Source organism: Macaca nemestrina, chromosome 6 (assembly GCF_043159975.1).
Source record: "Macaca nemestrina isolate mMacNem1 chromosome 6, mMacNem.hap1, whole genome shotgun sequence".
NCBI lineage: Eukaryota > Metazoa > Chordata > Mammalia > Primates > Cercopithecidae > Macaca > Macaca nemestrina.
Genome location: NC_092130.1, coordinates 142,606,073 through 142,624,356, shown reverse-complemented (window position 1 = coordinate 142,624,356; position 18,284 = coordinate 142,606,073). Strand labels below are relative to the sequence as shown.

Here is an 18,284-nt window from a genome sequence, read left to right as displayed (position 1 = left end):
CTTAGAATGACATTTGCATGTTAAAAACTTTTCACAAAAGATTAAAAAAACAAGCCAGCATGTCAAAGATAAATATAAGAAAATAAAAGATTACCTCACAGACACTCTTTTGAAACTGTAACGCTTTACAGTTTTCTGGATTTGGAATATCAGGGTAGAAGGTTTCTTTAATCCTTTAATAAAAAATTATTAAAGTAAATTTAATAGTTTTAAGATTATTAGATAATAAGTTAATAAATCATTAGGCTTATTTTGAAGTATTTATGAATCCGTTAATGAACATCTGAGATTCAAATGGAAGCTCTTTCGTGTGATCATTCACTAGAGCTGTCTATACAACGCACTGAGAGGTTCCAATTTGAAAACCATAAACAGGGCTGGGCGCGGTGGCTCACGCCTGTAATCCCAGCACTTTGGGAGGCTAAGGCAGGCAGATCACAAGGTCAGGAGATCAAGACCATCCTGGCTAACATGGTGAAACCCCGTCTCTACTAAAAATACAAAAAATTAGCTGGGCGTGGTGGCAGGCTCCTGTAGTCCCAGCTACTCGGGAGGCTGAGGCAGGAGAATGGCGTGAACCCGGGAGGCGGAGCCTGCAGTGAGCAGAGATCGCACCACTGCACTCCAGCCTGGGCGACAGAGCGAGACTCTATCCACCCCCCCCCCAAAAAAAAAAGAAAACCATAAACAGTAATTCAATTTCTAGAACTACCATACCCATGTATCTCATGAAAATGGAAAGCAAATAATTAAAATAGTGGTTGTGCCATCTAGTCCAAAGGATCTGGACTATGGAAGAACAGCTGTGATCCCATGGCACTGCTTTACCGAGGTGGTTACAAAGGTGATCATAAAGGTGATAACTACGTGTCATGAGTACACTGCAGGCTGTGCTAAGAAAAAGGCTACTAATCTTGAACAAAAACTAAATGCAGCCAAAAATGAGATCTGCCTTTACCAAGGTGGGTTACTGAGGTGGTCATAAAGGTGACAGCCACGTGTCATGAACACATTGCAGGCTGTGCTAAGAAAAAGGCTATTAATCTTGACTAAAAACTAAATGCAACCAAAAATGAGATTTGCTCAGTGTCCTAGTCCTATCATATTTTTATATTTACGGCTACTAAGAAGAACTGTATTACTTGAAATTCCTACAGAAAAAATAACTTTGTTAATGTGAGTTTGAAACGCTGTAACTTCTAAACTCCCTTCTTATTTTGTCCTTTTTTTTTTTTTTTTTTTTTTTTTGAGACAGAGTCTTGCTCTGTTGCTAGGCTGGGGTACAGTGGCACAATCTTGGCTCACCACAACCTCCAACTCCCTGGTTCAAGCGATTCTCTTGCCTCAGCCTCCTGAGTAGCTGGGATTACAGGCACGTGCCACCACACCCAGCTACTTTTTTGTATTTTTAGTAGAGACAGGGTTTCACCATGTTGGCCAGGATGGTCTTGATCTCCTGACCTCTTGATCCGCCTGCCTTGGCCTCCCAGAGTGCTGGGATTACAGGTGTGAGCCACTGCACCCGGCCTAACAGTTGTTTGTAAAATGTGACTTTTGGTAATGAGAATATGGTTACCAAAATAGACTATTCTATAGTTCTACAACTATTACTATTTTGATTTATAAGCCAAGATTGCTAAAATATGTTCTCTTGTCATAAATGATGTCATTTTTAAGGCCGGTGAGGACTGGTCTAAGCATGAATGCAGTCACTGGCTCCATATCCAGCCCGGACAGCTCCTGCCAGGTAAGCATGAATGCAGCCACTGGCCCCATACCCAGCCAGGACAGCTCCTGCCAGGTAACCACACACATGGCCCTCTCTCCCATGGAGCCCCCACTGACTTCACCTCACCTCACGTCACTCATTCCTGCTTCACCAGGCACACAGCTCCTCTCACTTTCTCTGAAGGTTTTAACTCCTTCCAATTTCAGGGCCCTCAAAGAAACAATTCTCTGTCTGTAACATTCTTTTGCCTCTCCTTACCCTTTGGAACTCTCCCACAGACCGGCCGGGACTAGCAGTGGCCGACCAGCTCCCAGGACGTAGCCCCCTGCTGGTCTCCTCAGGGTACCTGGTTCAGTCTTCCTAGCACCCACTCACACTCTGCAAGCACATCTTTGCTGGATGTCTATGGTTTACTGTCCCTCTTCCCACACTGTGCTCCAAGTCTGTAAGAACCATGGCTTGTTTTGTGCACCACAATATTTCCCCCTTCACATGGAAGAGGTCATTCATATTTGTTGAATAAATGAGCAAATGATCAAAATGATAGGTCACCAGGGCAAGTGAGATCTTAATCATTAAATCATGTTTAATCTTGTAGACAGCTATTGCCGTATTTCAGCCTATAAATATTTTTTATAATAATAACTGCTATGACTTTAAATTATTAGGAAAAACAGTAGAAAAAAATTTACACATTGACTCTATTAAGACCTTTAAATAATATGTCATGTTTAATATTAAATTCAACATTAATTCTAATTAAAACTTTTTTTACTAACTTATTACAACAAAAAAGATATACTTAATACATAAACTAATCTTACAAATCTTATAATCATGCCCTTAAGAAGAAAAGAGCAAGAGTAAATGCAGAAACCATTACCATTCTCGTTTCCGATAACAAAGGATACTTGTCACCACTCCAACAATGACAGCCACTGCCACTGGGATGAGAATGGCAATAATTAATCCCACAGCTGAAATGAGAGTATTACAAATATTAAAATCACCATTTTTAGTGTGAAGTACAGAATAGATTTATGTTAGAAGATATTTAGGTTGGTAGATTATTTAGGAAAAAAACAAAATTAACTGCTGCAGGGACACTGAAAAACTATTATAATCTAACCTTCAGGTATTGTGATGATTTTTACGCAAATACTTAAACTCTTTCAAGTAGGGTTTCTCAATCTTGAAACTTTTGACATTTTAGGCCAGACAGATCTTCACTAGAGGATCGGGGGAGACAGTCCTGTACACTACTGGAAGTTTAAGAGCGTCCGTGGCCTCTCACCGCTAGATACCAGTAGTATGCCCCAGTTATGACAACGAAAAATGATACCAGACAGTGCCAAGTATCTCGTAGGTGACAAAATCACCCTCCGTTGAGAATCACTGCTTTAGAGAACCATATCCTCATGGCTCTTTATTTAAGAGCTGTGTCTGAACTCTCCAACTCAGGGGTAGAGGATAAGCCCATGATCCAAGTAAAGTTCTTTACTGCAGAAAGACAGTCAAGGCCATCACTGTTCTTGTCTCTCAAATTTATGAGTGTTGTGCTTTACAACAAAATTAAGAACATCTTCACTTTTCCCTAGATACGTGAGAAATCACAGAATAGCTGGAGCAAAACATTTTTAATCACTGACCGTTAGATAAATTCAATATGACTTTAGACCTCTAGACTTCAGATGTATCCCAAATTCATTAATTCATTAGGTACTCATTTGGAAATAACTTCAAATAACTGACAAGAATGAACATAAAGTAATCTTATAGCTTTTTAACCCTTCCCTCCACCAGCCAAAAAATGCAACAAAATGTGAATGTTTTTTAGAAAGGGTGGGGAGGGGTTCCTACATAAACCAAGAATCACTAGGAACACTACGCATGCAGGATGGAAAGCACCTCAACAGCAACCCGAAACTTACAATTTTCCTTTGTCACCACGTACATACTCTTCTCTGGGCCCACTCCACCATCTGTATAGGCTCGCAAGACCAGGTGGTAACTTGTTTTACCTTGAAGGTCAGCAATTCTCAGTGTCTTCTGGGATATGTCAGTAATATTCTTAACCTTTATGTCAGAACGACCTATTTTTAAAATGAAGTATGTTAGCACTAATCTCTAACCCGTTTTAAATGCATGGTTACCTACACCTGTCTCACTAACTGCCCTTCTAAGTGGGTCTAGCTGCAGCCATCCCAGCCAAGGACTCTGGAGCTGCCACTACCTTGTTCAAACTCTACCCCCATGCCAGTCAGTAGCTGTATGACATGGGCCCGTTATTTAAACCACTCTCAACTGGAGTTTTTCTACTTATGAAATAGAACATCACGACTTAAGCTGTGTGAAGTTTTCACACACATTCTCTAGCATAATGCCTGGCATATAGCAGGCAATCAGTAAAAGTCCCCTTTCTGCTACTAAAAGCATGAAAACTACCACAACCAAAACCCACTTAGGCTGACCCTTCCCATGAGTGAGAGTGAAAGATGGGATGAAGCAAATGTGCAAATCAATAGAGATGACTCCAAACCACTTAGAAAAAGGATCAGTGTGATGGGAACTCTCAAATGAGACTAGTGAGAAATCCTTTGAGTTATAACTTCAAAAGGAAAAATGAGGAATCATTTGAACTACTCTTTTATTTTTAAAAATTTAACCAGAATAATGCAGGACAATAGGTTAAAAAATTAACTAGTACTAAATGGTTAATAACAACAAGTGACAGTTCTCTACCAGCTCCTCCTCTCGCCCCCTACAACCACTGTAAAAGTCATGTAATCAGTTTCTTTGGGTATTTACCTCCATATTCCAAAGTAGCAAACTTAGAGAGATGTGACTTTTAACTATTAGACCTTATCTACACATACTTTATAAGGGCAGATAAAGATAGAGCTCTTTTACACTACCATCACCCTTTCCCCCACCACATCATTCATATAGAAACATCAGAACATTTGATGAATTCAGTTTGGATTACTATGATTATATAAATATGAGTTTATGCTAAGACAAACTGCTTGGTGTGATAATGTTTCCTTTCTTGTTTTCCCATTGTTATAACTGCTTTTTCCCTCATTTGCTTGATTTTCTATATACCAATCAGTAATTCTTCCCATATCCTCCAATGTACACTCAGTAAGATTTTCCATGTGGTCAAACACAACAAAATCCCAGCTCCACATCTTCTCTGCTCTCCCCTCCACCCATCCCCTGCCTCCTGCACTAGACTGGATGCCTTCTGGGCTGCGGCTCTCCTAGAGCTCCCTGCTCTCTCCCCTGTGGCTTCCTGGGTTGGCCTCACTTCATTTCCTCATTAGGATGCACTCTTCTAGTAGCTTCTTGAGAAAAGCAACATGGGGGAAGTAAACATTTGCAGCCTTGCATGTGCAAAATGTCTGCATTTTCATCTCACTTTGGTTGACAGACTGGTGGAGTATCGAATTTTAGACTGAAAATAATTTTCGTTCTGTGTTTTGAAGAGACTTCTGTGGTACCGTCTAGTATCTGGAGTGTTGCTGGGCTGTCTGTTGCCATTATTATTCCTGATTCCTAGCACATGACCTGCTTGTCTCTGATCATTTCTTTACACGTTAGCTGCTCGGAAAATTCATAATGACATACCTTGGCATAGATCTTTTTTCTATTTATTTTGCTGTGTGTTTAATGAATTCTTTCACTCTATATACAGTAGTCCTCCGTTTTCCTCAGAGAATAACTGTAACAATATACTGTAATAAAAATTATGTAAATATAGTCTCTCTCTTTCTTAAAGTATCTCATTGTACTGAACTCATCTATTTTCAGACTGCGTTTCGCCAGGGGTAACTGAAATGGCAGAAAGTGAAACCATGGAAAGTGAAACTGCAGAGAAGTGGATCTGCTTGCAGTTAGACCCTTCAGTTCTAAGGAACTTTCTTATCCCTCCATTCAGACCAGATTGATCCTCACCACTTGGCCTCCAAGGCCTGGTCTGGCAGGTACTGGAGAAGTTCCTTCTCGACAATGCCTGACTGCCCACATAGATTTCACAATCCTCCACTCATTTAAGTCATTTGCCCCACTTCCACCCACAAATTTCTGAATCTTCTTTTTTGGGGTTGTTTTGCCTCTTCTGTTCTCTCCTTGTGGCTTTATTAGAGTTTGGGATTTTTTCCCCTTCTTTATGCTAACTTTAGTGATCAATCTACCATGTCTTACTGGAAATCTAGATGCTAGAATTTTAACTGTTTCAAGTGTAAAATTTCCAAGCATGTGAGGCAAGTCACACTAGACTTGGGATGTTTGTGGAATTTGATATTTAGGATGTCCCTCATTCACCAGCAACCATGAAGGTTCAGGCAATGCAGAACCCGGGGACGGAAGGGGAGGCACACACTTCCTGCAGCTGCTCTGGGGAGTGGCTGAGACAGTGCCCGGCCAGCACCGCCATGCCGTGGCGGAGTTCTCTATTTCTCAGACAGGCATTAAATAATTAAAATGATTTCTTTCTGAGGAGAGGCCAACCAGGGAAATGAAAGCTCTCAAACTGAAAAGATGATATGCTTGTGTTATGCAGCTATAGGAAACATCTGATTCTCTGCAGAAATATAATGAAAGGAAAAGCCAGAAATCTGTACAATTTTGTATTTGTAAATCTGAGAATTCTCTAAAGTCTTTGGAAGTACACTTGCCAATTTCCAAGGATTGTCTGTACTTTTTAATAAATCCCCAATCAAGTCATTAAGTTTTCCAGCTTATCAAGGACACGGCTAAGTAAAATGCTAATAGGCCAATGGTTTTTGTCCAATTACAACTGAGGATCTGAAGCTAACTCTTTGGATTCCTGAGTTTTTCTCCTCCACTGTTATAAGTACAAGATTTCTTTTTGGCAGTAAACTTCATGAGATGCCTTGTTATGGATTATGTAAGGATCTAATAAGAGATGGTTTCTGTCCTATGAGGCTTATAATCAAAGGCTTCAGAATAAATGATTTAAATGATTTCTGAAAGACTATGCATGTCAATTATTGGATATTAAAATCTTAAGACTCTTATATTCATAGAATTACTGCCTTTTCATTTCTCTATCTTTCAGATAGTTTTGAAAACCAGTACTAAACTACTGAGCAGGACTTTCTTTTCCTTTTTTTTTCTGTTGTGGTTAAAGAGAAACTTGTAAGAAACACTATCCTCGTGCTATCAGTTTACTTACCTGATTCTAAAACCCTCATCTTTGATGTGTCTCTTTCTCCTTTTCCAAAGTAAAACAAATATCCTCTTAAAAAGCCTCTAAGTTCTTCCACAGGAATGTCTTCCCATTTTACTAATATCGAATCTGCAGAAGTATCCTCAACAGTAAAATTTGGTGCAACAGTGGGAGCTGTAAAAGGAAAAAGTCAATTGCTAAAGGGGAGTGTACGAATACAGAGTAATACAGTAATGTTTCCTGAGCTTTCTAGCCTCAAAAATAATTCAACTTGGAATTAAAACTTTATTTAATCATAAACTTGGAGAGAGATAATCACAAATGCTTTTTTTGTGAAGCTTACATACTAATAACCATAGACAAAAATATTTTTAGGAACAAAGGCAGAACTTACAATATCACTTTCAGACAAAATATGTATCTAGGGAAGCAATCTATGCAAAATCTTTCTGAGGCTCTTCAGATAGACTTTATTTGTATTTCCCATCTTTACTGATAGTCCTGAAGAAGTTAACAGTTTTTTAAACTTGTAAAAGTACTAATTACATATTTTTGACATCAAGTTCAGATTTAATTTTCTTGAGGACAAGAGCAAAATTGTGAAATATAAACATTCAACAAATGATTTCAGAGTAAGCAGGCCCAGTGCAGTGGCTGATGCCTGTAATCCCAGCACTTTAGGTGGCTGAGGTGGGAGGATCGTTTGAGCCCAGGAATTTGAGATCAGCCTGGGCAACATAGTGAAACTTCATCTCCACACACACACACACAAATTAGCTGAGCATGGTGGCATGCACCTGTAGTCCCAGCTACCCAGGAGGCTGAGGTGGGAGGATCACCTGAGCCCAGGAGGTTGAGACTGAAGTCAGCCATGATCTTGCCACCACTGCACTCTAGCCTGGGTGACAGAGTAAGACGTTCTCTCAAAAAAAAAAAAAAAAAAAAAAAAGGAAAAGGAAAAGGAGGAGAAAAAAGTAGAATCAAATACTTTTTATCAAATTATTTTTCCTTCCTTGAACTAAACATCTTATTTTTAGAATTCAATCATACTATTGTTGCCAATTTATAATTTCTCATGTTACTCTGAACTCTTAAAAATAAGTACCCATTTAACTTACCCAATTCTTCTATATATCCAATCATGGAGCGTAATAATTGATATCCTTGATTTCTGCACCCATACAGGAAAAAATTATATCTTACACCTGGTCGAAACTGATCTATAGGATGAACACATCAGCAAACTTTCATAAATAAATTACTATGAATATCTATTTTAGAAATATCAAATTTATAACATACTCTAAAATTTCCAAAGCTAATTTTAAAGATGTTTTATTTAAAAATACATATTTTAAAGATTAGTATTCAGAATGAAAACTGACTAAACAAAAATTGTATTTACTTCTATTAACAAAAAGTTTAGTAATATAAGATGGGATTGCCTTGGAGAGAACAACGATGATTAAGGGTTACATTTTGTTCCTTTTTCCAGGAAGAAACATCACTGCTTTTTTTTTTTTTTTTTTTTTTTTTTGAGACAGAGTCTCGCTCTGTCGCCCAGGCTGGAGTGCAGTGCTGCGATCTTAGCTCACTGCAACTTTCGCCTCCCGGGTTCAAGTGATTCTCCTGCCTCAGCCTCCCGAGTAGCTGGGATTACAGGTGCCTGCCACTGCATCTGGCTAATTTTTGTATTTTTAGTAGAGACGGGGTTTCACCATCTTGGCCAGGCTGGTCTTGAACTCCTGACCTCGTGATCCACCCACCTTGGCTTCCCAAAGTGCTGGCAACTGCTGGATTTTAAGGAACAAAATGTAAGTCTAAATCAACTTCCTGGGTCAGTTCACTAAGCCATTCATTCCAGGTCTACATTATGCTTCTATAAATCCCTTCCCTACATAGTGTTATTTCTGAGTTGGAAAAAACAAACCCACTGCTCTCTCCTCTCGTTCCAAGAAGCAGAATTAAAAGCTGCACTCTGCCTTGAAGCTTCAGTGTTAAAGGAACTGGGTCTTAGAGTTTGTTCCTCTTTATAGCATCACCATTAAGTGTCTTTGGGTGAGTTAACTCTACAAGATATAGAGGTGCTTTGAATTAACTCCACAGGACACAGAGGTACTTCCTATTGAAGTACCTTAACTTAAACTCAAAAGGCTCCTTTTAAATGTCTCCTGAATACAATGCAATGTGTGCAATGTGAGCAACACAGACATGCACAAAACAAAATGTCAAGCATGCAGACACTTGCGGAGTGGTGGGGAAGACAGATGAACAAGGGTGACCATAACAGTGTGTTATATTAGAGGTATGTATCAGATTCCACGGAATCGTAAGTGAGGGGCCAAATGAGTCTAAAAAGATCAGAAATAGCTACCATAAGGGCCATCTGAATAAGGCCTTGAAGGGCACTGAGATGGTCATCAGTGGTGGTTGAGAAAGAAGAAAATGCCGGGGTTGCGGAGGTGGATTGGCGGCATATGGCATTGCATTTAATTTGCAGAATGCAATTATTCTGGTGTGGTTAAAGCATTAGTTCTCCAATCAAGTGCCCATAACACACCAGTGGCCTGCAGGCTCCAATGTGAGACAGTAGTCAATTTCTAAAATCACACAACCCAAGAAAAACTGAATCAACTTGTCTAAAACTTTTAACTTTTCTTCTTGCAATGATTTTCCTTAAACGTTTGCTATGTGCTGGCACGTCCTAAATACGTATTAATGCAACTCAAGCTCAGCCAATTGTGTTTAGTTTTGTAACATTTTTCTTTGGAGAAAGGTATGCTTGAGGTTACGATTTTATACTGCATGTACATCTGTAAATCTGTACCTCTTTTTATATTAAATTTATTAATATTTTATAGGGCTCTGACACTTTAAAAAAAGAGCCTGAGAAGGTTAGAGCATTAGAAATGTGCGAAGGTCAAAAAAGAGAGCAGATAGCTTAATGAGTAGACAAGGGGATGAGGGAGGAATAAAAGGTGTGCCTACTATGTGTCACTTGCTGTTCCAGAAGCTCAGCAGTAAATAAAAGACAATATTCCCAGCCTCTTGAAGCTTTGAATAACTTTGAATTTGAACCCGGGTTCTATCACATAATAATTTTGTGACCTTGGAAAAGTCACCTAACTTCTCTGAGTTTTTGTTTTCTCAAACTTTGTGTCTTTGTTCAATTGAGTTGGCACAGAAAGTTCTCCTCCCACAATCATCGCCGGGCAGCTTCTCCATATCCTGCAAGTCTCAGCTAAAACTTAAATGGGTAGATACTCCGTTTATATCCACTCCAGCCTACTCCAGTTCATCCTGATTATTCTAAAAGCCCAGGTGAGAAATGACAGACTGGAACCGTGTAAGGCTCATTCAGCTCCATGGGAGGGGATGCAAGGGAAGGTGCAGGAAAGAGAAGGGTAGCAAGTGCCTGGGCCCTTGAAAAGGGAAGTGCACTGTAAGAAAGGATAAAGGGAACAACTCAGGAAGATCATTACCACTTCAGCCAATTATATATGTGGAGGAGTTTGGCTGTATTCCAAGTAGAACTGGAAAATAATCTGAACTCATATGTGATAATCCAATGAATGGGACCCATCCTCATCATTTGACAGAGAAACAGTAAGCAAGTAGAAAGTGTTCCCTGAGAGAGAGGTAAGGAGTAGGCTGCTTGCTCTTCTGCACTTCCCTAACATGCAAGGGAGGCAGGAGACGGGAATGATCAAGAAGCATCACTACTGACAGGCTACAGGGTCCAGAAATCCCATGGGGACAGGCAGGATACACTCCTATCCTGCCAGGAAAAAAAGATGATATTGGAGAGAGGGCTCTAATGCCTCTAAGGACAAGGCTGGATTAGCCTGTAGGTTATTAAATACTGCTCTGGGGCTAAACTTCTCAGGCTGCATCCCATTGAGGGCCACTCAACTGCAGCTCACAAGCTCCTGAGCATTAGGCTCATGGAACACAAGGCCTCCCACCCACACTGTGCTCAGTCCTGCTGATGCCCCCTTGCCCTGCATCAGGGAAAGTAGTGAGGGGTTCACGGCCTTTCTGCTCAGTCTCTCCCTAACCTCGGTAACCTGGGCCCTGGGCAAACAAGGCGAAGGCCCTTCTGTGAGACCAGGTTACCGTTCTGTAGTCTTCTTTTTTCATGAACATTTATTTATTCATGTTGCTAAATTTTCCACATAACTTTTAATGTTACTTAACATTCCATTTTACAGGTGTACCATCATTTACTCATTCCCTTATTTGCTATTTGGGTTTTTAATTTTTCACGATTATCAATAATATTGCCGTGAACATTCTTAGATTAAATCTGTGTTGTTCTCTGATTATTTCTAAGAGTAAATTTCTAGACGAGTGATTACCAGATCAAAGGGTTTGGATCCTTCCACATGCTGCCACAACTGCCCCCCACTCCCAGGAAAATCAAACCTATTCACACCCACCCAGCAGGAAAGAGAGTCACTTCACTGCGCCTAGTCCCACGTGTTGCCTTTTAAAAATATTTTGTAGAACTTAATTAAGAGATACTAATTCAGCTTACCAGATTCGATTACAGTTTCAGTGCTGTTTGAGGGGACTTTTCTCCAGTCCATAAGGCATGGTTCCGACCGAGACGAGTTACACCACTTAATGACGTAGTCACAAGTCATGTTGGGGTCGTAATGCCAGGTGAGGAGAATGCCCTTTCCCATCCCAACAACTTGCTCTATTTTGAGATCATCTTCAATAAGAAAGGAGGATATTTTACTGGCATTAAAAACAATAATATAAGGCAAACCTCATAAAAATGGACGTGAGTTAGAAAAATCACTTCACTGTGAAGAAATTATAAAATAGTACTCAAACTAGATAAACTTTCAGCAAAGATTAGAAGTGTTGCTCTGTTATTTTTATTGTAACAACTGTAGCACTTACCTGTATATATAGATTAACATAGCAGCTGAAAGAAAGTGATTTTTTAAAAGCACCTAGGATCAGGTAATAACATATTGGGGCTAAGACATCAAGATCAAGGCCCAGGAAGGATGCAGCTAAGGGCACTGGCTGGGATGGGAGACTGGGGAGTGGACAGTGGACAGTCTGAAGCCCTCCTCTCATCACCCACCAGGAATGTGTGCAGAGAACAGGCGGGGCCCAGCACAGTGTGCAGAGTAGGCACTCAATGAACTTGTGGAAACAGTAGACGAACTAGCCCCCTTTCTTTCTTTCAAGGAAGACTGTGGCCCCAGAGGTGGGCTGAAGCGGTTGTCTGGCTGACCAGGGGCGGGGTGGGGGCAAGGGAGAAAGCTGTGGAGACACCCAGAGGCTATGAGGTGGGATGGCTGACGTGGGCACTGAGAAGGAGAAGCCTGCACAGCGTCCTAGGAGATACCAAGGGCAAGGGGCAAAGGCTGAGGGCAGACACAGGAGTGGAGGCCCTGGCAAGGTTTCCTTTCCCTATCTTGCCAGATCTTGGCCTAGGTAAGAAGTGGAACCCCAGGCTTGGGGAGAATAATTGGGGTGGGAGATAGGGCAGTGTGGTCAAAAGGGAGAAGGAAATTTCCCACTGTGACAGGAGAAAAGTAGTAGTTTTTATAACTGATTTGTATTTAATGGTTCAGTAAAAACAAACATAGAAAGGTTTTTGGTTATTTCTAAGAACAAAGGTTTAGACAAGTAATTGTCTCAGGAGCCAGATGCTCAGGAGGCTGCAAACTGTAGGTGAGTGGCCCTTGACGGGATGCAGCCACGGCAGAGTATTTAATCACCCACAGGCTACAAGAAGGGTTCAGTAAAACCAACACAGACATTTCCCACTGTAACAGGAGAAACTAAGTAATAGCTATAACTGATTTATATTTAAGGGTTCAGTAAAAACAAACATGAAAAGGTTTTTTGAACAAAATGTGCATTCACAAAGCAACTACTACTAAATGCAAGACAACAATTTGGCTTAGAATATAGAACACTTCAGACATAACAGCTTTTTTTGCTCAACGTGATTAAAAAGCCACAGTGTAAACCTGAGTTGAGGCTGCAGAGCCTCCCTCCAGTCGCGATATCCTCAAGAAATGAGGATTTGTTCTGGGGCTTCAGAAAGTGTCTGAAAGCTGATGACAGAATTGCTAGTTCTGTAAATTACCATTTTCTAAGGGATACACAGAAAAGGTAGGATTATGCTTCCTGAATAAAAAGATAACATAGCTATTGCCTAGAATTGTGAGAGCAACGAAATACATAACCTAAATCAGTATGTTATCTTCGTATGGATGTTCACATCTCTGTCTCCTTCATTTTTTATTTTGTTATTTTTGCCAGGCCAAAATGAAGAAGCCATTATTCTAAGCCCCACCTCCCAGCATCTGCCACAACCCCTGGGCATCTCCAGCAGCACTGCTGCCTAGGCTCTGTATCTCTGAAATGCACTTTGTTTTCCCCCTTCCTTCCTCCAAATTCTCCTATGACTGACTCAAAGAGAACAAAGAAGTAGTCAAGTAACAAGCAATAAGAAACAGCCTCAAACTGGAGTTGGAAAGCTACTTAGAGGACCCTAACTGGACCAATTTCTCTTCCTCTAGAAGCTGTGGTTATAGAAAGGCGCTCCCATAGCAGGCAAGACAGAAAGGTGGGTAGGCAGAAAATGACTGGGGCACAGAGATCAGTGGAAGAAGAGGCGGACGTGGCCGTTTAAAGCTCGTAACTCTCAAAGTTGTCAAGAGATAGAAGCTGGGAAGAACGTATTAATCACTGGATATCTATAAAATTTAAAGAAAGGTGCTAAATTTTAAGAATTACACCACAGTTGTTTTTCTAAAGCCTATACTGAAGATCTAATTTATACCTTAAGAAGACTTTTTTTAATCCATAATTTCTATTAATAAGGAATTTCTTACCAAAAAAGGTGCTAATTAAAATAAGTGCTTTTTTCTCCTGCCCAACAATTTGCAAAACAGTCTAGCTGACCTAAAATAAACTTTCCTAGTCTTGGGGAAGTGTCTTGGAGAAGTGCCTGAATGTCATTTGAATAAACTGTTAAAATATTTCTTCCTAAAAATACTATCCACCACTGTACCTCTCCAATATTATCCACTATAGTTACTGAGTACAGTAATGATTGTATCCCTCAGTGCACATGCTTCAAGTCAATACTAATTACTTCTCTCTCAATGAACTGGAGACATCAATCTGCTCATTCTGCCTTCTATGTCAGCAGCAACAAGGTATACGAGAAGAATGCTGACATGACAAAAGAGCAAGTAACATCAGACATTCCTTACTTTAGTTTCCTGTTCTTATATACCACACCATCTCAAGCACTCACCATTTGGAATTTCCATACTCGCTATTTTGGAAGGTGGTGACGAGCCCACAGAATTTTTAGCCACCACGCTGATGATGTAGTCATTCTTATCAAGCTGTATCTCTGCTTTGTGCTGAGGATCAGGGATTTCAGAAAGGGACTGTGTTTCCTCATCTGATGAACATGACACATTGTAGGAAAGTATTTTTCCATTAGCTTCATTAATGGGTAAAGGCTATGAAAAACAGACAAATTGTTACAAAAACCTGCAAAAGGTGACTATGACTAGGCAAGGTAATTGGGTTTAAACTGGATGGTATATTAACAATAACAAGGTTGGCCAGGCGTGGTGACTCACACCTGTAATTCCAGCACTTAGGCCAAGGCAGGTGGATCACTTGAAGTCAGGAGCTCGAGACCAGCCTGGCCAACATGGTGAAACCCTGTCTCTCCCAAAAATACTAAAACTAGCCAGGTGTGGTGGTGAGCGCCTGTAATCCCAGCTACTTAAGAGGCTGAGGCAGGACAATCACTTGAACCCAGGAGGTGGAGGTTGCAGTGAGCCAAGATCGTGCCACTGTATTCTAGTCTGGGCAACAGAGTAAGACTCCATCTCAAAAACAAAAAACAACTAGTTACAAGGTAATATCAGAAAAGATGAAGCTGGCCGAGTGCGGTGGGTCACGCCTGTAATCCCAGCACTTTGGGAGGCCAAGGCGGGTGGATCATGAGGTCAGGAGTTCGAGACCAGCCTGACAAACATGATGAAACCCTGTCTCTACTAAAAATACAAAAACTAGCCAGGCACGGTGGCGCCTCAGGAGGCTGAGGCAGGAGAGTCACTTGAACCTGGGAGGTGGAGGTTGCAGGGAGCTGAGATCGCGCCACTGCACTCCAAACTGGCTGACAGAGCGAGACTCCATCTCAATAACAACAACAACAACAACAAAGAAGCTCTCAACAGTGTGAAACACAGATTCAAAATCCACTGAGACCTGGGTAAATCAGGAAAGAGACACTGAAGAAAAACTATACTTGCTATAAGCAGTAAGAGTACACAAAAATTTAAAAATTAAGTGAATAAAAAACAATATTTATCTCCACATTTTTCCGGAGCAAAACTTTTAAAACTATCCAGAAGCACTGCTCTACTTAGTAACAAACAAAACATTTAAAAAAACTATAGCATCATGGGTTTTTTTCTAAACATTTGTTTTCTCATTTTAAAGTATTATATGCCCACTACAGAAAATCTGGAAAATATATAGGAGTTGAAACTAGTAAAAATCTCCCATATTCCCACCTCTTAAGTATTCTTTCATTTTGATATTTCTTTCAAGTTCTTTTTCTAGGTATAGATCTTCTATTAACATTGTTTTAATTACATTACACCATCTTACTTTTTACTTTTCCATAATGTACACTTGTCCATAATACAGTTATATACATTTTCATGGTTTTATATCTCATGTAGCACTTTTACTAGTGTACTTGAATGTCCCTTAAGTAAATGAAATTTAAGTTGTTCCTAATTTTTCACAATACTAAAACAAATATTTCGGTGAATTTTTTTGTGCCATGTTTTTTTCTTTTTCATAGAATTTAATATGAATTTCTAAAAGTGAACTTACTGGATAAAAAGATGAACATTCAAACCTCTTCATTTCTACTGAACTGCTTTTCACAGCAACTGCCTTAATTTATACACCAATGTATGGGGCTCTCTGGTCAAGACTGAGGATGATGTAATACTGCTAAAAACTCCACTCCAGCAGAGAGGTCTCTGGTGATGCTCCAAATGGCCTGCTCTAAGGGGCAGGCTTTAGTCCTAAGACTTACGGGCTTCTTGGGATACTCCAGACCACACACTGTTTGAAATGTCCTCCTCCCCCAGTTTCTCTAATTCTATTTTCTTCGCTTTTCCTGCCCCTCTAAACCTTCCCCATCTCCTCTGCTGGTTCCTCCTCCTCTGCTGCTTCTATGCACGCTGCTGTCACCTGGGCTCCAGCCCTGGCCCACTTTTCACCTTGCATCTCCAAGTGATCCCATTTATATGCTACTCAAACCTGTTTTCAGTGCCAACCTCTCCCTTAAGCTCCAGAGCCTTACATAGATCAAACTACCTACTGAACTCTACTCATGATATCCCAGTGGCATACCTTTTGAAAACTCACTATGACCAAAACAACATAATTTTCTACCCGAACACACTCTGACTTGGCAAATGGCAGCACCATCAGCATAGGTAATGATGTTAGAATCTAAATCCTTTCAATATTTTTAGTCTTTACTTAAGTCTTCATCTAGTTTGAACAATATTCCAAACTTTCTCTGTATTGAAGTAAATTGTATAATCGTTGCTATATTATCATGAAATCTGACAGGCAACTGAGAGTAGCCGGGGGATTTTCTAATCAAGAGTGGATGTAACAGTCAAATACAATCTCAAAGCAATAGAACTCACAACGAACCTGCATGTACACTTCACTTTACTCAAAGCTGTATCGATGCCAAAAGTTTTTTTAAATAAAATTATGTTTTACATTCCATAACAAAATTCACTATTTAAAGGAATCCTATTATGACTGCTCGTGTAAAATCTAATATAGAAAACAACTGTTCATGTTTTTGATATTCATAAAATACTTAAAAATATAGCAACAAAAAATGTTCCAGCAGAGAAAAATTAGTAAAATATGCAATTCATATTTCATCTAAATATTTTACAAAATCATACAAAACTTTAAAACTGGCATGTCATAATGCAATTTATTGAAGGGAAATATATAAAATACATGAAATACATAAAAATTTAGTTTCCCATTCATAGAAGAAAAATGTAACAAACAGGATTCTAACCTATAGATTTCAACTGAAGTGAAGGAGATGGAATTCATGAAATCTTCAGGTCCTTTACAGGCCTTATAAGATCAAACTCGAGAAGGCTCAGATCTGACAGAGAAGATCCTCAAATGACTGTGGGGAGTTAGGAGTGATGAGGAATTTGGGTGGTTTAGGAACCAGGTTAAATTCTCACCAATATTGCACAAAAGCCAGTCTGGGAAGTTTCAGCTCCTTGATGACCCAAGTACCATATGTAAGTTAAGCGGTTTAGCAAAGTAATGTAAATGTTCATGGAAAAATTAGATATTTACCTTCCAATAGATTATTAAATTTTTTCCATCAGAACTCCACTCTCTCCAAGTGTCAGGCCCCTTTGAAGGAACTAAAAAGGAGATTTTAAAGTTAATATCTGAAGACACATACTATATTATGGTGCTTGGCATTTTTTTTCTAAGGTATTTGAAATTCTCAATAAAATGTGAAGCAGTTCAGTGGCTTCCACTTAGAAAACAGAGCAATGGAAAATCTAAGCTCTCAACAACTTTTGCAAAACACACGGCCCCTTCAAATGGGTGAAAATCTACCTGCAGGCTGGCTGTACTGGTTCCCTGGGTTCCCCTCTGTCTCACATCCTCCCACTCCCTCACTTGGCCACATACTGGCTTCCTGGCTGTCCCTTAGATATGCCAAAGACATCTGCCTCAGGCTCTGCACCTTCTGTGTCCTCTATTCCTCTGCCTACAACTCTCTTCTCCTAGATAAAACAACATGGCATGCCTCCTCATCTTTATAACTCAGCTTGAGTATTACCTTATTAGTGAGGTCTCTTTTAACTACCCTATTTAAAACTGCAATTCCTTTCACCGCCACCCCCTCTTATCCCTCAGCCTTTATTCCTATCCCTTCCTCTCCTCTGTGGCATCTGTCACCACCTGATAAACTGATGTGTCTATGTCTTTGTGTGTGTGTACATATATACATATAGATGTGTATATATATAAATTTATTTCTAGTTCTGGATCCTACAAACTCCACAGGCAGAGATCTCTGTTTTATCTGCTGCTATATCCCTGCTAACTAGAACAATTCCAGACACATACAGGTTGAGTGTCCCTTATCCGAAATGCTTGGGAGCAAAAGTGTTTCAGATTTTTGATTTTTTTCTAATTATAGAATATCTGCATACATATAATGAGATATCTTGGAGGATGGGATCCAAGAACACACAAAATTCATTTATG

At 39.9% G+C, this 18,284-nt stretch overlaps 1 protein-coding gene across 7 annotated transcripts in view; it reads right to left on the bottom strand.

The window, feature by feature from the left end:
* LOC105473100 (LIF receptor subunit alpha) overlaps positions 1–18,284 on the bottom strand; it is a 113,809-nt gene that overhangs the window by 7,504 nt on the left and 88,021 nt on the right. For 5 of the 7 annotated variants that reach the window (XM_011726731.3, XM_011726733.2, XM_011726730.2 and 2 more), the window contains exons 12-19: positions 17,355–17,425; positions 14,221–14,434; positions 11,461–11,640; positions 8,042–8,143; positions 6,930–7,097; positions 3,661–3,822; positions 2,613–2,706; positions 95–173 (exon numbers count right to left, since the gene is read on the bottom strand). In XM_011726731.3, coding sequence (XP_011725033.2) covers positions 95–173; positions 2,613–2,706; positions 3,661–3,822; positions 6,930–7,097; positions 8,042–8,143; positions 11,461–11,640; positions 14,221–14,434; positions 17,355–17,425 — 1,070 coding nt within the window. The remainder of the gene's footprint in view (positions 1–94; positions 174–2,612; positions 2,707–3,660; positions 3,823–6,929; positions 7,098–8,041; positions 8,144–11,460; positions 11,641–14,220; positions 14,435–17,354; positions 17,426–18,284) is intronic. The other 2 variants (XM_071098993.1, XM_011726734.2) reach the window with 1 other exon arrangement.